The sequence below is a fragment of the Barbus barbus genome, assembly GCF_936440315.1.
Source record: "Barbus barbus genome assembly, chromosome: 19".
Classification (NCBI taxonomy): domain Eukaryota; kingdom Metazoa; phylum Chordata; class Actinopteri; order Cypriniformes; family Cyprinidae; genus Barbus; species Barbus barbus.
This window is the reverse complement of record NC_136747.1, coordinates 22933048-22952711: the sequence shown is the minus strand read 5'-3', so window position 1 is coordinate 22952711 and position 19664 is coordinate 22933048. Positions and strand designations below refer to the sequence as shown.

The following is a 19664-nucleotide window of genomic DNA, read 5'->3' as shown; positions in this document are numbered from 1 at the left end:
GCGTGAGCCGCAGTGGCTGTGATAAACCACGTGACGTGGTGATCCGGGTGTCAGTGTGGAAGAGAAACAGGTAAATTTTGAGGCTCTCGTTTATTGTCTGCGCGAGTTCGTGTTTTGTTTCCGTCTGATTAGGAGGTAGATAATAAAGCCTCCGTCGGTCGGCGTTATCTCCACATTTCTGACATCCAGCCGGGTCTTTGGTTAGTACCTCGCCTGTTGTTCATTTTTATCATTCGGGGCCTGTAGGCCTCGGTGAAGCCTCGGTGTCGAGTGTACAGGTGAACCGACGGGAGTGTGTCTCATCCCGGGGGGCGTGTGCCTTCCAGTTTTGCAAACGCAAAATATTATCGTGTCGATTAATCTAACGAACAACTTACCCAACTATTCTTTCATCTACGCTGAGAAGCCATACAGTTGATTAGCAACCGGAAAAGTTTAATTTTTGGGTAGCAGCAGCATCATGATGCCCGATAACCGGCCATGAGGTTATTAGACGCGGCCAGAGCGGAAGCCACCCATCGTCTAGATCTTGTCTATTTTATTTAACGTATCAATAACCTATTAAGACAATAAAAACAGTGTGCATGTGTTTATATCGTATCGTTAGATCTGCATGTTTGAATTTATATCGAGTTGCTTTTCCAAGGCCCATCGCCTGGACTTATCATAGTCCCATTGTTAACCGAGTTTATACGAGTTGCTTGCTGCTTAGTCGGTAAGTTAATATGGGATTCCCAGGATGTAGATCTAATGTAGAGCTCAACAGGTAATGTAGGTTACCTGTTGTATAACATTTTACAGATAGATTTAATACTTTTAGGCAGTGTTTACGTTCCGTGCTTCTTTTCCTAGACACTTTCCTTGTATATTTACTGCATGGAATAGTGTGAGTGCTCAAGAAATATAAAATGAGGAGCTGACACTTTCACCCATGGACTGTGACATTGAACGTTTCCAACACAGTCTCAGTTTGACAGCTACATCCTCGCCCTCACCGCGTTCAAGGGCCGTTGTTTTTTTTGTTTTTATAATCGTTTAAGGTTTGTCTGTTAAAGCACGTCGTCCGTCTGTTTCCATCAAGCTGGCTGATTCTGTGCGCGATCTAAAGTGCGCAGTTTCCACCAACCCTGCATTTCCTTATGCGCAGAGCTGCTATGGTGGGCTGTTTGGCTTACCACACATGCAATATTTAGTAAGTTGAATCAGGTGGACAGCTTTTGGTGTCATTTTATCGAAATGTGAAGGGTTACGGTGTTTTGTTTGTTTTTAAAGAAGCTTTAAACTGAGGATATCGATCCCCGGAAGCGCGTTTATGGTTGACCTGTTGCAGCTTGACTTGTAAACAGCGTTATTTTTCACGTGCGGTAATTGCGCAAAGCTTTCGAAGTTCCTAGAATTTAATTTATGTTGGTGTTCCGGTAAACTTGGGCCTTCGATTTATGGGTAGTGAGTCAGGCATGTGACGTTGTTTACTTCCAGTTTTGGCTTATCAAAATGGCTACACATGGTGTAGCGTTGTTATTTGCGTGCATATTCAATGTTTGTGGTTGGTCGAAACCATGTGATGTTTTTAAGATTGTTATTTGAATTTTTGGAGAGTTGTCAGTAACTTTTTTTTTTTTTTTTTTTTTTTCTCTCCACCATCTTCTCTTTTAAAGGTGTTATTCCTTTGTAAATACTGTTATTTGTATATACTGTAAATGATGACTTCAGTGGGCGGAAGCCGGACCCGGGGCAACTGGGAGCAGACGCAGGGTCAGACACAGAGCCAGTCACAGCACAAGCAGAGGCCTCAGGTAAGTTCTCAAGCCTTAGGTTGTATTGATTAATTATTGTGATTGGCTAAGTTTTGTCACACCTCCAAAGCTCCCTTTAACCCACCCCAAAAAACTGGCTACACATTGCCACCTAAAACATGGTAATCTTAGGCCAGGAACTGCAACTGGTATAAGTGAATGTATTAAAAAAAAAAAAAAGAAGAAAAATTGAATGAGGTTGACTCTCGTCTACCCAAAACATTTATGGATATTACGTGACCGAGTTACTTTGTGACATGTGCGTCAAAACAAGGTCTATCCTGAATTAAATGGCATTGGATGTTAAAATGTGTTAAAAATAAGACAAAATATGTCGTGACTTTAATTGGCAAGTGATGACATTGCATGTTCTCGAGTTGTCTGTAGTTTTGCTGGCTGTGAGAACCAGCACCATTTCGGTGGAAAACGGGTTTCAGTGGCATCCATCAGTCTGAGACTTTTTCTCTGAGTCACTGCAGTCTATCACTCGTTCTTCTAAATTAAATTAAGGGCTTTAGAAATAAATCACAAATTTATGCCCAAGCAAATGCTAAGCCTGACCTATGTTTCCTCGGCTGTGTTCTGGCCTGCTCGGCTAGAGAGACAGACACAGAATTTTATCTAAAGACATCTTTAATGTGCAGATTCATAGACGAGTCTTAAGCCTGGTCCCAGACTGTCTTAACTGAAAGCAACTTGCACTGACATATCTTAAAATATGTCAGTGCCATTGATTTGTATCAGGATGCACACCAGTAGTGTTTTATCTTTGACACATTAATAAAAAAAAATAAAAAAAAAAACTACTTAAATGTTCTAATTTAACGAAGGCCTAATCCAGGCTTAATCTAAACCCTGTCAGTGAAAACAGGCCTAAAAGTCTGAATTCAGGCTTAAATGTCTTTGCAGCAAGCAGTTGTATTATAGTTGATCATGTTGGAAAATATACAAGAAGCCAGCTCGTTCGTAAGATTTACATTTTTTTTTCTGTGAACAAGTGCAAAAACACAAGGTAACCAATAGCTATCATACACGTTAATTTTGATGGTATGGCTATTTGAAAACGTTGAGAGAAAATTAGTTGTGTATGTTTTTAGCTTTAACTTAAAGACTTTAACTTAAAGGGCCAGATATACTAAATGGCATATAAGCATGAGAGAGCAATTTCAGAAAAGCACCGATGGGAGTGGATAGTTTTACACCTGATTTACTGACAGTGCGTGAGTTAAAGAACACAGACGCAGCCAGTGCATTTCCATAATGACTAGTAAACTGACTAACACTAAATTAGTCAAACAAGGTGATTTACTAAGGTTAAATACTCTCCTTCCATAAATTTTGCGTCTAAAATGGAAACGCCTATAAATGCATATGCAGTAAGGTTAGTTGTGTCCACGCCTTTTCATCGCTAATGTTTTACTGCGTGTATTTAGTAAATCCTTACAGTAGTTTTTCAGTGTCAAAAGAGGGCTTGCGCTGGTGCAAACTGTTAGTAAATCTGGCCTCAAGACTCAGTTAAAATCTTACTCGTAAATAATGCTGACATTCATTGCTGTATGTTTCACAACTGTTATGGACTCAGACTTAACCATTTTCTCCTTTTTTTTGTTTGTTCAGGCCACCGCTGAGCAGATCCGACTCGCGCAGATGATTTCAGACCATAATGATGCAGACTTTGAAGAGAAAGTCAAACAGGTGAGTAGGGATGTCAGAAGTTGGCTCAGAGGAAAATAATGGCAGGTTCTGCTTTACTTCCATCATTAAAGAAAATTTGGCCGTAGCTTCTAATCAGGTTTCCTTGCATTATTCCAACGTGTCTGTACCAGCAGTTTCATTCTGGGTCACTTAGTGCACTCAATTTCCCTCACTTCTCTCGCTATAGCTCTGACGGGGACCATCTGTGCTAGAGTAAAGTTTGAGCTACTACCGGATACTCTCTCTCAGTCTCACTCTGAGATGTCTGAGCTTTATGTTGCTCTCTAACTCAGAGTTCACTCAATGTTTCCATCAGTTGCCTCAGCCACATGACTTTTAAAGGAACACTCCACTTTTTTTGGAAATGGGCTCATTTTACAACTCCCCTAGAGACAATTTCCAAAAAAAGTGGAGTGTTCCTTTAAATGCTTCTTGTTGCTCCTTTTTTCTTTTCCAGCTGGTTGACATCACAGGAAAGGATCAGGATGAGTCCATGATAGCGCTTCACGACTGCAACGGAGACGTCAACAGAGCCATCAACGTCCTGTTGGAGGGCAGCCCTGACACTGTGAGTTCAGGCTTCAGTTTAGAGGTGGAAAGCGTTGTGTTTGTAAGAGAAACTAAAAAAAAAAGCCGAGTTTTTTTTTCTTTCTTTTTTTTTTTTAACCAGTGTTTATTTCAACCGTTTTAAGGGAAAAGTTGCCTTGACAAGTAACTAAAATATGCCTGTCATGTTAAACGTCAACTTTTCTTTCAATTACTGAATGATTTTAATCTGAAAATGATTTATTAGTTTAAATATAACAGTACTGTTTTAAAGAATTGATCAAAATGTGTTTATTATTAGTATTTAGATCTGATTCAAAGTTTTTCATTTCTCAAATGCCATTTTCCATCCATCTTTTCCATGTTAAATTTGCACTTCGCTTTGCAGGACTCATGGGAGATGGTTGGAAAGAAGAAAGGAGTTTCAGGTCAGAAGGAAAGTGCACAGACAGATGGAGGAGATGAAGGGAAGGAGAACCGAGAGAAAGGAGGAGAAAGAGATGTGGCACGTCGTAGAGGAGGGGCCCCACGGAGGGGCCGTGGAGCCAGCCGTGGAAGAGAGTGTGAGTGGAGATGTTACTTATGCTTTTGTTGATGCTCCTTATTTTAGTCTGAAAGACTTCATGCCACTGTTTTCCTATTAAATGAGGCATTTAGTTAAAAAATTCAACATTTCCGTGGGCCATTTAAGAGAACTGTACTTTCTTAGTTTGCAGTCAGCCTTTTCTCTACCTCAGGACAGACAGCAGCACACCACAATCCCTTCACTGCTCTCTCTTTAGCACTGAAGGTACAGTGTGTGCCACAGTAAAGTTTGAGCTGCTACCGGATACTCTCTCTCAGCCTCAGTCTGAGGTAGAGAGCAACATAAGGCTCATATACTTTGACTCAAGTCTTGTGGTTTAGTTTAATCTATAATCTAACTTTGAGAGCTGTTAGTCTTCAGCAATCATTTGATGTACAATGATTGTATTCTGATCTAAGTAAAATGCATTCACCATGTGCATTTCAATCAGAAACCTGGGCTGCCCAGTCAAAGTGAGGTAATGATGATAATAAAAAAAGGTGCTATTCCTAAACACGGAAAGAACGAATCATAAAATGTTCACCAAGCATTTTGTTGCTTCTGGCTCTGTGCAACTTCAGTTTTCTGATGCTTTTACAATAGCTGCTTTTAACCTTCAAAAATAGAGCTTGCATGCCACTTAATGCATCTATTTCAGAGCAGAAAAAAAATCAAGCATCAAAGGAAAGTCCTTATGTGCTGAGACCAAACTTGGGCTTCTTGGGCTTCCCTTTTTGGGTGTGAGTTTTAATAGGAGTGCCAATGGAGTCTCAAAGGGATAGTTTTTACATGTATTCCCTCTCTTCTATCTTGTGTATTGGTTTTCTTCAACTCCTTCCTTTCTTTGTTTCTTCTCTTCAGTCCGTGGGCAGGAGAATGGGTTGGATGGGGCCAAGGCAGGTGGAGTTGCAGGCAGAGGAACAGAACGAGGCCGTCGGGGAAGAGGCAGAGGAAGAGGCGAGCACTACCGTTGATGATAATTAACTAGAATGAAAATGGGTCGTGGTTCTGGTTTGACTTCATCTTTCTGTCCTGCAGGTGGAGCTGGAAGGCGAGGAGGGAGGTTTTCAGCTCAGGGTATGGGGTAAGTTTGTGTGCTTCCATTCTCTTTTTGCATGTTCTCTAGAGATCTCCCAGAATGTCAGATTCTGGGAAATGCTAATGGTATACATAATCTTGTACTTCAAAAACATGTAAGGTATGGTGCAAATTTTTAGCAGCGAAAGCTGCACTGTTCAGCCTGCTGGGTTTAAGGCCTGCTGCTATGCTTATCTTGAGACTCTGTGTGCAATTATAGCTTGTAAACCTTAAAGATTTTAACATGTTTTCTATGCAGAGGTTTAACCAGGTTAGTAAGAGCTGCTGTGGGGTTATTTGCTGCTTTTTGGTGCTATGCCTTTTTAGGCTTGTTGATGACACAGTTCGCTAAATTCATGGCCACTAGGGGTGGGCGGTAGAAATACTGGTAGAAAGGTCAAACTCAAAAATTTTTAGTCATTTGTATTGCTGTTATCAAAATGCCAACCTCAGAGTGTAGGGAATGTCTGTTGCACTCGCTTGATATTTAGAAAGAGAATGAACAAGACTGTTGAAACAAAATATGGAAGTGAAGCTCTTATGTTTTATACCTGCACCTTCACTTCCATTGTCAGCATGTAATGACAAGTTTATATTTAGTGGATTACCTCAGGTGTTAAAGATTGCACTGTCATTTAAAAAGTTAGAATTTAGTCATTTATTTATGGAAAGAAAGCGATTTGATACTTTTATTCAGCAAGAAGGCACTAAAATGATCATGAAATATTGAAAGAAAACTAGAAAACGCATCACGGTTTCCATAAAAATATGAAGCGGCACAACAATAATAATAAGGAATAGATAAGTTAATTTAAATTGTAGTAATATTTTACGATTAAATAATTATAAATGAGCACAAGACTTAAAAAAATACTAGTTTTATTGACAGTTGTTTCATTGCAATGTATAATACTAAACAGATTTATGACTACTAGGTGTTTTTTTTTTTTTTTTTTTTTGGGAATAGCTTTGGACAATTATTTTAGTCAGGCGTTTTTTCCTCAAAGTGTATGTACTGTGATTGTCAATTAGTCAAATATAAAAGGTATAGATTTGTTGCCCACCCCTAACAGTAACCAAGATGCATTTTAATATTTTGGAGCGGCACTATGTCGAGTATAAAAATGTTTCTTCCAAACTTTTGTTACGCAATATGAGGAGTTTCAATGTCGTTGTAAACATCTAGATTAGCTTTTTACTGCAATGTTCAGTAGGCTAGAATCTAGTCATATCACGCCCCTGGACTGGTTTTCTTTTTCTGTCAAGGCCACCTGGTCACTTTTTCTTTGACTTTCAGTCAGGCTTTTTAACTGGCCCCTTTTGCTTGTTTGGTTTGAAGTGTGCTTTTGGATTTTGCATGTTTGGTTTTCAATTCTTGGCCTCTGAACCTGCAGAGTACCAGTTTAGCCTTGTTTGAGCTGGCAAGTCACATTACAAGCGTAGCTGTGTCATTCTAAAGCATTGTCTTATGCTTTTATACCTGTAGAGCAGGTGTGGTAATTTGACCTGCTATGAACGTGAGCATGATGGTTGCCATCGCTCTCGCTCTCTCTCTCTGTCTCTGTCTCGTGCACACACTCAAGCACATCTTTGTTCGCACCATGCACTCCCGTCTTTCTGCTTATGTTGAGTTGCTTGTAATTCTCCCTGTTGTTTCTCCCTAAAGCCAGATTGATAAGGGCCCCAGATATGATTTGTCAGGAGATGAGAGGTGAGTTAAATACATTTATGAGCGTGTTGGTTTTGTTTTTGTAGGATCAAAGGGTTTATAGTGGTTAGTTATTGAAGAATGCATCAGAGTTTGAGCTTCATATGTGTTTAGTTTCCAGTGGTTTGGTTTCTGGTTTGAGAGTGAGTGGAAAGCACATTTGCGTCTTTTGTATAATTGAATTTAGAACGTTACGACATAGGAGTGTTGTTTTTTTAGGTCGTAGTGGATCTGTTGGAGTGATTTTTGCACATTTTTACTGATGGTCGCTGATGTTATTTCTTGCCTCCCTCATTCACTCAATGTTCCCTCAAAAACCAAAATTTTAATTTGTTTTTTAGTACGTTTAACCCAGCCGACTACACTGAGCCAGCCCAAACAGAGGAGAGCTACACAAGCGGAAGCACTTGGAGTAACACAGGCAACCTGGAACCCGAAGATGGAAACAGTGAGTGATGCCATAAGTGTCTCTTGTAAACCCTTCTCCAGTTCCTAACAATATTGGCATTTCATCAGGCTGAAGTACACAGTCCATTTAAAAACAAGTATGTAATAGTTGATGTTCTGACATAAATCTGTTTCCACAGGGCTTGAGTTTACAGGTGGAGAGGGAACAAACTATCCTCGAAAGTTTGACTCTGCCCCTGGTGAGTCTTGCACTGGCTGCTTTGCTAAGGATTTGTTTTCCTGTTATTGTAAGTGAGCTTAATGTCTGTGTAACAGGTGCTTGGAGAACTGCCACAGAAGAGTGGGGTATGGAGGACTGGAATGAGGATGTAAGTATATGAACGGAGACCAAAAGCATGCTTTTCAATTTAAGACTAAGCAAAACTAACTCTTGTTCTCTGTTTAGTTGTCAGAGACCAAGATATTCACTGCCTCCAGTGTGGCATCTATGCCCATTCCACAGGATAATGTCACCATTACTGCTGGACAGAGGTAAGCCAGTGGTGATTTTAAGGCATCAGTGAAATTCACTTCTCATAAGAATTTTTTTTTTTTTCTTGTCAATGAAGGCTGCTTTTTTCTTTTCTTTTTTTCGAAAAAGTAATTTTATTTAATAAATTAAAAATAAATTTTTAAATAACATTTCAAATGTGTTGTTCATGATTTCAGAAGCCATTACTCCAGTCTTCAATGTCACATGATTTTTCAGAAGTCATTCTAATATGCTGATTTGCTTGTTTTCTTGAACATTGTTGTGCTGCTTAATATTTTTGTGCAAACCGTGACACTTATTTTATTTATTCACTCATTCATTGAATAGGAATGTCAAAAGTTTTTTTTTTTTTTTTTTTTAATGGTATGGAAATCTTCTGTAACAAATGGATTTACTTACCTTTTGATACATTTTATGCATCCCTGCTGAAGTTCATTTATTAAAAAAAATATATATATTTATCAGAAGTCTAAATTTTGAATGGAGACTATTCTTTTATCTAGAAGGAATGCAATTTTGACACTCAAAACCACAATATTGTGGCATGTCTAGATTTTCACTATCTAATTCTAAATATCTATCCATGTTCTGCAGTCATGGCATATGAGAACCTAATTGATGTAAGCACGTTTGATGTTTAGGATTGATCTGGCGGTGTTGCTGGGGAAGACGCCTCCCTCCTCTTCCTCAGAGGCAGAGCCTGCTTCCCTTGAAGGCCCACAGCCACAGTCTCTGTCTCAGTCTCTGGTGTTCAGCAACTCAAAGCAGACAGCATCACTGTCCCAGTCCTCCTCTGGTGCTCCTTACAGCCAGCACAGCATGGTGAGCAAGATATAACAATGAAGTCACACAGGTCATGTCATAGCTTTTAAGGGTCAGTTATAATTATTATTATTTTTGTTTTGGGGCCATATTTTATCAAGTTTAAGTTTAACAATATATCTTAAATTGAATTAAAGTTAGATTTTTAAAATGTCACCTTTTTGGTGTTTTTTTTTTTTTTTTTTTTTTTTTTTTTTTTTTTGCTCCGTACCCTTGAGTTATTTCCATTTACTGTCCAATCAGCATCCAGATATGGCCAGTCAGCATCCAGAACTGGGATTTAGTTCTAAATGAGATATTATCCTACCTTAACTGTTTGAAGGCAGCCAAAACATTGGAGTTTTGTCTCTCTATGTCCTTTCTACAGGTGAGTATGCTCAGTAAGGGTTTTGGTGATGTTGGAGATCCAAAAGGAACCACTGGAGGCTCCACGACTGGTTCTCAGTTTCTGGAGCAGATTAAGACGGCCCGGGCTTTGGCCCAGCTAGCAGCCCAGCACTCACAAAGCGGCCCGCCCAATGCTGGTCCTCCTACCTGGGATACCAGCCCCACTACACTGGGGCAGTACGGTAAGAGGGCTGACAGGGTTTGAATCACTTATGATTGTTCGACCCTCTCTGTGAAGTCTTGTTCTTTCTCTTTGTCTACAGATATGAAACCTCAAACAGAGCCTGTGCACAGTCCGTTTACCAAACGGCAGCCCTACCAGCCCTCCTCCACTTCCTCCTCCATGATGGATGCCTTCTTGCAGGACAAAGCGACACCTGCTTCTACCACCTCGACCCTGCCTCCTAAGTCCACCCCATCGTCATCATTGCCCCAGGCCATCACCACCCCTCTCCCCAAACCCTCGGGACCCACCCCAGGTCAGCAGAACTCTTCCAGTCCAGCCGACCCACAGGCATCCAGCCCACTCCCCCTGCAGCAGCACAAACTCAAACAGCAGAAGAAGAGGGCTTCCATCACAACCAAGGTCTCGATTCTCCTAGTTCATTGTTTTCTACATTGCTTTGTTGGGATTGATCGATTTTGAATTATAGAGTTGATCAGTCTGTTTACTCAAATGGTCTGATTTGCAGATTCCAGCCCTAGCAGTGGAGATGCCAGGCTCTGCGGATATAGCTGGGCTGAATTTGCAGTTTGGAGCATTACAGTTCGGCTCTGAACCGGTGCTTCCTGAGTACGATGCCTCGGCAGCTGTTGCCACAACGACACAAGGCAACCAAGGCCAGAACAGCCTTTACACAAGTGCTAGCAAGTGGGTATCTCACGTCTGAGGGAGGTTTAGACTAAAGCTTTTATCTAACGCATTCATAGTTTCAAGCGCAGGTTAAAATTGGCACAGTTACTAGGGCTGCACAATAATTTTTTTAAAGCACCAGGTTTGCTGTTCTCTTATTTGGCCAAAATTGTGACTATATAGCAATATAATAACAATATAATTTATTTTGATTTACTATTTTTATTAAAGGAAAATATGAAGTGTTAAACAAAATGGTAACTGTTGTAATTGACAAATTATTTTAATACTTTAAAAAATATATATTTTAAAATTTATGTCTGCATTTCTTAATTTTTAATGTTAAGCCATCATGCTTTTTTGGTGGAAAACTGCAGGGAGCTCTTAAAGACTTTGAATGAGACAAATGTTTTATAAGCACTTCTCATTACAAATTTGAGAAGATGGTTGCCGCATGTTGCTTTCCATAAATATACAGGGATACGAGCTGCTCTGAGATGCTGAAAACACTGGATCATGAGCTGCTCCTGTTTAAAAGCACATGAAACATGCAGTGCATTTATTTAATTAGGCCTACATTGCAGCCTTTGCGGCTTAATTGTGTTAAGTTTTATTTGGATTAATCATGCTGTCCTGATAGTAACAGTCATAAAATATTGATTGTTTTCTGGTTTGTCCACAGTGAGCAAGCAACAGCGCTGTCCAACCCCAGTCAGATGGAGCTTTATGAGCCAAGAGCCAGCAAAACACGGCGCTACCCTCCTTCTGTGTCCTCCTCACCACAGAAAGACATTCAGTCCAAGGTGAGAGTCAGGCTACGTTTACATGACAACGATATAGTCAAAAAACTGAAAAGTTTTTCCTCCTGCATTTTTAAAAAGTTTCACACATACACAACATTTTCAAAACGATTTGCATTTACACACATCCGCAAAAATGTATTACGTATGCCAGGCCAGCAGTTGGTGCTGTCACCTTGTTAGTAAACAGTACCTATAGGGAAGTGACGATTAGCTCTTTGTGGGCGGGAGTTGCGTAACTAAAATCACCACACCGACTGTTGCTCTACTCAATCATAGCGATGGCAGCTTTAGCAAACTCTTGAGCAGCAACAACACTACCATGTACTCCACCATTGTTGTGTATGTTTGTTCGCGCTTGTCTTTAAAATCGACACGTACTCCATGACGTCGCCGTTTTCAAAGATTCCCATATTGGGTGTTTACACAGAAATGATAATCGTGGTGTTTTCAAAAACTTGCACTTTGAAACCCGTTTTCAGTCCCCAAAACACAGTTGTCGTGTAAACGAACAGGCAAAAATGCATGAGAAAATTTAAAAGTTTTTGGCTGAAAATGTTGTGTAAACGGCCCCTCAATCTAAACACAGTCAGTCTGGGGTTGTCTTATCAGTGTACCCCCATGAGTCTTTTATGAAAATGATGCTTCATCCAAGCAAACCTTTTCTTTCTGATTACAGAATGGGTTCAGTTCAATGCAGACGTCACAATCTCTGGAAGGTATAACTTTCAAGTTTTAATAATCAGAATCCACCCAACTTTAGAGAGCTTTAGCATTTATAGCAGCTGATGACATTACTGCTGCACATGCTTATAATAAATCGAATGTTATTGTCTGTTGGTGTGGACACTATAGTTACCTCTCTTGTTGTAAACAAGCCTCATGCAACATTGTTAAATATCCCATTATCTTTCCTAGCTGCAGCAGGTTCTGCAGTGCCTGTGAAACCGGCGTCTGAATCAGTCATCCCATCGGTTTCCAACATATCCTCATTGGCTGACCCTTCATCAGGTCCTCCTCCTCTGCTGACTACATCCAATCAGACACCTCTCAGTGCTCTCGGACATGAAGACACCTCGCCCAGCTCACTGGCCCCTCAGCACAATAAGTACGGCATTTTGTTTTTGCATTACTTTAGTTTTGTCTTCCTAGATAAGAGATGTTAATCATACTGCTAATACTGCTTCCCATCAGCTCCCTCCCTACACAGCAAAATAGTTTGGCACCTTCAGTTCGCGCTTCGAACACAAGTCTGCTGGTGAGTTTGCAACTAAATGTACAGCACTAAATCAACGTGAAATCAGTTTCTTGTTTTGCACAGCTTGTTCTTTTCGTGAAAATATTTACTTGATCTGCCTCTGAAATGACTGTCATTCATTTATTCTTCAAAAAATTGTCTGTTTACAATTTTATTTTGTATTTAATCTTTTTTGTTTTTTTTGTTTGATCACTGTGATCTCCTCCCAGCACCCAAGCGTGGATGGCGATTCCAGCTTGCACTCCTCGTCATTCTCGTCGGTCTCTGCTGTGGCTCCTTCAGTCCCCCCACCCTCTTCAGCTACTTCTGTAGCCTCTGTTTCCCACAGTGGCCCCGTTGCCCCCTCTTCATCTGCGCAGTCTGCACTGGGCCCGGTAAGCAGTCTGACCATGGGATTGAACAGTGGTGCTGGTGTGGCTTCAATGGCTACGGCTGCTGCATCTTCATCATTATCTGCTGCCTTGGCCACTGCAGCACCTTCATCTGCCTCATTGTCTCGCAGCACGGCTGTCTCAGGTAAGAATACTGTGATTTATGCATCACTTTCAACATTACAGACATGGTCAGCATTCCTTTCATTACATCAGAGACGTGTAAAACAAAACTTGGGAAATGCTTAATGTAACAGGATAAAACCATTTCAATATAATTTGATTGTACGGTGCTTCATCTAAACAGGGAAAGCACCTCCAAACCTGCCTCCTGGAGTGCCGCCCTTGCTGCCCAACCCTTACATTATGGCTCCCGGCCTGCTTCACCCATACCCAGTAAGTGTTTTGTCCTGTTTCTATTTTCTCTGATGTTGTCACTTCTGTACTCCTCAAGCATGCTTTATTTGTCTCATGTATTGTTTTGTCTCACAAACCTTTTATGTCCTGCAGCCTCAAGTGTATGGCTACGATGACTTGCAGATGCTGCAGACCAGGATACCACTGGTGAGGGGTTGTTCCTGTTTGAATAGCTGAAGTATTTGATGTAAAAGCAACAGTGCTGGATTTGTTCGTGGCATGAAGTTGCAAACACTATTTTCTCCTTGTGCAGGACTATTACAGCATCCCATTTGCTACTCCAACCACAGCACTGACTGGAAGAGAAGGAAGTTTGACAAACAACCCTTACTCTGGTAAGATGCACTCAAGTTTGGTTTGTGCATTGCGTTCAGTGTCTGGTGAGGGGAACCTAAATGTTTTGAGCCAAATGCTACATTTTCGGAAATGCTGTTTCTAAAATTTTACTCTTAGCTGGCGACCTGTCGAAGTTCGGCCGTGGTGACGCATCATCTCCTGCCCCAGCCTCAACATTGGCCCAACCTCAGCAGACCCAGACACAAACGCACCACACCACCCAGCAGCCCTTCCTTAACCCAGCCCTTCCACCGGGATACAGCTACACCAGCCTGCCCTATTATACTGGTCTGCCTGGTCTGCCCAACACCTTCCAGTACGGCCCTGCCATGTTTCCGGTAAGAGTTCATAATGTCTCTTTACACAGCCAAGTTGAAGCTGCTCTGTGCCTGCTCAAAATTCTGTGTAAAGACACAGCACAGCTTAAAAGCCAGACTGAACTATGCATGCTTTAACCATGGGTTGGGGACTCTAGTGTCAAAGTATACAGTTGTAATTGCAGTTTGGACAAATATTTATGGCACCTCTGAGAAGCGATAAATGCTGCCACTTCAGAAGCTCTTCTGTGCCACCTTTTGAAGTCTAAATTTGGCATTCGATGACTTAACATGGACATATTACTGCCTAGTCATATTTATCCACGTGTCATGTCCATAAGTGATGAGCTCTTTAATTTCCCAGACTCTTTAAATTACTAAAATTTCGTACACCATATGTCACTATGCGTAACCACTGAGTGGACATGGAAGATGCATTTACTTTTTGCATCTAGAACGAAAATCGACAGACAATCAGCAGTCTCAACTCAAGACACATCTCGGGTCCAGTCAACACCTAGTCCCCATTCTACTTTTTTCTTGGATGTTAGGGGGACCACCTGGAACGTGATTTTGATGGAGATGATTTTTAACCACAAATGGAAGGGAAAACCCGTGGGAAAAAGTGATTGGGCTAGTTTTAATGTTTAGTTCTGGTCTTGTTTTGCTGATGTGGCAACCTTGCTGTGATTTTTAAAGGACTATTTCTGAATGTTCATCCAGGTGGCTCCTACCTCCTCCAAACAGCATGGTGTGAATGTCGGTGTCAATGCGTCTGCAGCACCCTTCCAGCAAGCTAGCGGTTATGGATCACATGGATACAGCACTGGTAATGCATTTTAATTTTCTTTCGTTCATATAGCATTTAAAATGCAGTAAAAGTGGTCAGATGCATTTACATTTCTTGCAGCTGAATCATCCTTAAATTAGTTTACCAGTATGCTGAAGTTTTAGAAAAAAAACTCTTAACTAGTAGGTTATCATACCATGTAAATCTAAACTATCCCAGTCACCTCTAAACCCAAGGCCAAGTCTGTTCTTTTTCTTGTCTGTGAAGCATGAGGCAATACATATTTCGGTAAAGGTATAATCCATAGTACTGCATCTTGGAAGTTTGGTTTTGCAAAACCAGATGACTTTGACAATCACATCTGTACTGCATGGAATTTTGTTAAATTTTGTTGTGTGTCCTATTTGTGGGGTAGCTTTAACAATTGTGGCTTGTACTATTGAATTGGAGTGTCCCGGACTGAAATCAATCTGTAGCTTTGAGAATATCTTTGAACATTAAAAACATGATGGCCGATCATCTACTGTATTTTGTGAATCCCAACTGTGACATTTGAACTGTCCAAGGTTTGTGCACAGATAGGCTTAAGCAAGCACTTCAAAGTGCCGCCTATGGGTGGGTTTCTGTGGAACCAGTGATGCAAGGAGAATGAGGTGGGAGGGAGGTCGCTTGGTTGAGGGTGGTGGGTTCACACGTGCTTTCCACACGCTGCTTGCTTTTAATCTTCCACCATTGTTGAGCCACCAGTTTGTTTTACCCTTCCATCCCTTCGCTCTTACGCTCCCATTCAATCTCACAAAGTCTCTGATTCTTTGTCCTTCTTTTTCTTCATTCTTTTCTTCCACAAATTCTTCCATCTTTTTTTCAGTTACCTTTTCCATTCTTTTGTTGATATTTTCCAGCTTCTTCTTCAGTCCTAATGTTGTTTTTCTAGTCTCTTCATTTCCATTACTTTTATGTTCTTAATTTAATATTCTTTTCTGATTAGGCCCCTCCCCTAGCTTGCAGTGTCCCCGCCTCCATCCCTATCCCCCGCCCCTTCACTCCTCCTCCCCTCTGGCCCTGCCTGGTGTGTGTCTAATGCTGTGGGGCTGTGGCTGTGTGTGTGTCTGACCGTTTGCAGGCTATGAGGATTTGGGCCAGGCTTCGGCAGGGAGCGGGGATTTCTGTAAGGGTGGCTACGGCACCGCCGTTGCCGCAGCCTCAGCTGCCGCCGCCGCTGCTTCTGCGCAAAACAAGCCCGCCTGCTCTGTCACCGGGCCCGGAGTGGGTGAGTGCAGCCTCACGCTAAAACCCCCGTTTTCCTTTTTCCTCCTCCCTTTTCTTTCTTAAGCTCTCTCTCTCTCCCCTCATTTGCTCCTAACTTACTACTGGTCACGCTCGATGAAGCCGTCACATGCCGTCTGGTCTCAGATGGAAGGAGATCGGGAAACGGTGTTTCACTAGGAAGGGTGGAGGACATGGAAGTCTCTCTTTCCTTGGGTAGAACATCAGGGTTGTTACTTCTGTGACTTGAAACACCAACATGGTGACAGTCTTTAACACTTTCAAAAAGGGTTTCCTGATGGATGCAAGAAGCCAACTGCCCAAAAAATGCTTAGATTAGTGGAATGGTTTGAATGGCTTTTTTCCCCCTCTAGTATTTTAAGGTATTTTAGTTCTGGTCAACAAATTGCTTTTCTCTGAAATGGGCTAATGTTTACTTTTAATGAGGTAAAATATCAGTTCTGATAAGAGTAGTGGTGGTCTCTTAAATTTTGTCTTCATCCCAAAGAAAATGCTTATGCATCTTGGTGTTAATAGGTTTTTCATCTTGTGATCATTTTGGCTGATTGATGCTCTGGGCTAAATTTGTGTTTTACAATATTTATGGCAGTCTGCTTTCATTATTTTTTTTATTTTTAATAAAGCAAATTGTGCATGTCTTTATTGTAAATTGTATATGTTGGTCAACAATATGATTTGCTTAAACCAAGTTAGATTCATTTGAAACTATTATTGGGAGTATTGTAACGAAAGCAAGTTGTTTTAATATAATATACTTCAATGCTTTATTTAAAAGTAGATCCCAAATATGAGATTTAGAGTCTTTTGCTTTATTTCAGAGAACATTGTTTTCAAATGTACTATCATAATTATATGCTCAAGGGAATTTACCCCATCCTCAGTGACTCTTGACTGATTTTTCTTTAGTCATCTTGCTGTTCTTCAGCCAGTTTTTTTTTTTTTTTCAATCTTACTCATTATTAGTTTTAAGTGTTATTATTGTAATTATTTCTTGTGTAACATTTTGTTCCTCGTCCAAGTCACATTACAAGTGTTGTCTGTATGTGGTTTTTATTTAAATTTTTAGTTCTTGCCTCAGATTAGCCTTGAATTTATGAATAAGGAAGAATGGGGATCGACAGATAATGAGCTATTTTTACACATAATTTTCCCAAAAATTATCTTTAGAGGAACACATTTATATGCTTCCGTCTTTTAAATATGCATTCCTCATTTCCTGGATTTATCAATTTCATACTACTACTAATCATACCCAAGTCAGCATTATAGGGTCAGTCTGTCTCAAGCTAAGTGATTTTTATTTTTTATTTTTATAAATCTGCTGCTTTCAGCAGTCACCATTTTGTTTTTTGACTTTTCTCCGTTAGGTGTCTCTGTGACATCAAGCAACACGGGAGTCCCTGACATTTCAGGGTCTGTTTACACAAAGACGCAGGTGAGCATGCTCGTCAAAATCATGTTTGTCTTTGTTGGATTAACTTGGTCACCAAAAGTGTCTTGATCTGACCTCCACAGTCTTTTGAGAAGCAGGGTTTCCACACAGGAACCCCCAGCGCTTCCTTTAGTTTGCCCTCAGCACTTGGGAGTGGTGGCCCCATCAACCCTCCGGCTGCAGCAGGTTACGCTCCAGCCCCTTACATGCACATCCTGACCCCCCATCAGCAGCCCCACTCTCAGATGCTCCACCACCACCTGCAGCAGGACGGACAGGTGAGCTTGCACCATCACATCTGGTTTTGTATTTGTATCCTGTTTATAGACAAATCGCAGAAATAAAAATCTTGTTCCTTCATTAAAACTTATAATTTGTTATTACACATTTTCCCCTTCCAGATCAAAGCTTGTTTGATTTACAATGTTTTTTTTACATTTTGATGTTATTGTTATAATAATAAAAAAGTGTACGTATTTTTTTTTTTTTTTTTTTTTTTTTTTTTTTTAATAAAAATATATATATTAATTTATAATTGTGTACATTAAAAAAAAAAAAAGGTCTTTAGTTTAACATTTCAATTGTTTCCTCTCTTAGAGTGGCTCTGGGCAACGTAGTCAGAATGCCTCCATTCAACAGAAGTCACAGATCAACAAGTCGGGATACAACAGCTACACCTGGGGAGGCAATTAATACCCTGTCCTGCCCCGTCTGGTGTTCCAAAGGCTGGATTAGTGGAACCTTTCCTTACTCCCCAGATATCTCCCCCTTTTCTCTGTCCTCAACGGCGCTCCCTCTCCTCTCTCAGCACGGTCACCCTGCAGTACCAACCCCATTCCACTGGTGGCGCTGTCCTAAGAGAGAGATATAGCACTGTAAGGCGCCGCTTGAAGAAGGGGCACGGGGGAGAAGTCTTAAGGGGGAGTGTGATCTTGCGAATATATGGATAGTTACTTAGGCCTTCATGATCGGAGTATTGAGTATTTGGAATTTGTATTGTGTTCAAAATACAAAAAAGCCCCCTAAACCCCTTTTCTTTCTGGCATATGTAACATAGATCTGTTTTCTAAAAAGATAAGTTTAGTTTTTTTCCCCTTTTTCATAAAATGAAAAAGAGAGGTTTGTTAGAGGGAGAGAGGCCAGATTTGTTTTGTTTTTTCCTCATTTTATTTCCCTCCTTTCTGCTTCTTGCTTGATCAGCACCCGCAATCCATATGTAGATGCACCTCTTCTGTTTCTCCCCCTACAATGAGTTTTTACCAAGTTTTATTTTGGGAAAATATAGCACTCTAAATCGGCTAGTGCAGTTGTGAAGTTTATTTTTTACCAAATATAAATGGATATATGGAAAAAAAAAAAAAAATGTATAGGTGAGTTCACAGGCTTCGGATCTGTACTGCGTGTACGTGCATGTGTGTGCGTTAGGGTTTATTTTGTGTGAATGAATGAATTGCATAGTCAGGGTGGCCAGTGTATGAATGTTGTACTTCTAGAATAGGCTTCAATGTGTATTCCTTTTTTAATTTCTTTATTGGAGCCTTATTGTACTCTCCTGATGTGAGAAGTGCACTGGTCACCTTATACTTTAGACTTATTTTCTGCAAACTGATAATTTTTTGGTCCTCATTAACCGCCCTTCCTGTAGCAGGGAGACTGGATTATGTTAAGGCATGACTTTTGACCTCTGCGTTTTGCCACAAGCGTGATGTTTTTCAATTCCGATGGGATTCTGAGGTCACAGTTTTCTTCAGCCACCCTGTGTGTTTTTCCACAGCCTTTGTCCTTCTGTCATACCTGAAGTCATTTTCCCCTTGAAATGCGCCACCTTCTGTCCCCAAATATATTCTTTTAGTAATATGATTATTAGGAAAGTGCTGATGGACAGAATTGTACTATGGGTATTTTTTTTTTCTCCTATTTTTTTATTTTTTTTTTGTCAGTGACTTTCTTTTTGTACTGTGCGTTTTAAAAATTTAAATGGATAAACTTGTCTTGTACATATTATATATATAAAAACACAAGTACTGTAGTCTGTTTGTTTGATGGCTTCTTTTCTCCCCTCGAATCCTTACACAGACTTGTTAGCATTTTTTTTGTTTCATAATGTTTTTTATTTTGTAAAAAATATATATAAATATTAAGTAAATAAACAAGAAAAAGACATTTTCGTCATTTTTGGATGTGAATGTCTTTTTTTAAGAAAACTATGATTGTGTGCCTTTTAACTGAAGTCTGCTTCTTTGTCTTTTAGTTTTAAATGTTGCTTT

General features: G+C 40.4%; 1 protein-coding gene across 8 annotated transcripts; it reads left to right on the top strand.

The window, feature by feature from the left end:
- Window positions 1-19426, top strand: LOC306885713 (ubiquitin-associated protein 2-like). Of its 8 annotated transcripts, none has more exons than XM_079442433.1 (30): window positions 1-70; window positions 1659-1796; window positions 3414-3491; window positions 3949-4059; window positions 4426-4600; window positions 5464-5559; window positions 5641-5686; window positions 7346-7390; window positions 7729-7835; window positions 7975-8034; window positions 8111-8163; window positions 8241-8326; window positions 8969-9149; window positions 9517-9718; window positions 9800-10122; window positions 10229-10407; window positions 11072-11192; window positions 11869-11908; window positions 12108-12297; window positions 12384-12447; window positions 12657-12963; window positions 13126-13214; window positions 13329-13382; window positions 13489-13570; window positions 13689-13909; window positions 14612-14717; window positions 15802-15948; window positions 17333-17400; window positions 17481-17675; window positions 17995-19426. In XM_079442433.1, the coding sequence occupies exons 2-30, from the start codon at window positions 1701-1703 to the stop codon at window positions 18088-18090; spliced, it is 3618 nt and encodes a 1205-aa protein (XP_079298559.1). In that variant the 5' UTR covers window positions 1-70; window positions 1659-1700; the 3' UTR covers window positions 18091-19426. The 8 variants fall into 8 exon arrangements, with proteins under 8 accessions (XP_079298559.1, XP_079298561.1, XP_079298563.1 ...); XM_079442434.1 differs by having other exon boundaries at window positions 53-200; XM_079442435.1 differs by lacking the exon at window positions 7346-7390.
- The last annotated feature ends 238 nt before the right edge of the window (window positions 19427-19664 follow it).

Bases quoted from the DNA above. Each gene is read 5' to 3' on its own strand.
- LOC306885713 (XM_079442433.1), top strand. From the start codon at position 1,701: ATGATGACTTCAGTGGGCGGAAGCCGGACCCGGGGCAACTGGGAGCAG. The intron at 9,150-9,516 runs GTGAGCAAGATA...TCCTTTCTACAG, and splicing joins CTTACAGCCAGCACAGCATG to GTGAGTATGCTCAGTAAGGG. The intron at 12,964-13,125 runs GTAAGAATACTG...TCATCTAAACAG, and splicing joins TCGCAGCACGGCTGTCTCAG to GGAAAGCACCTCCAAACCTG.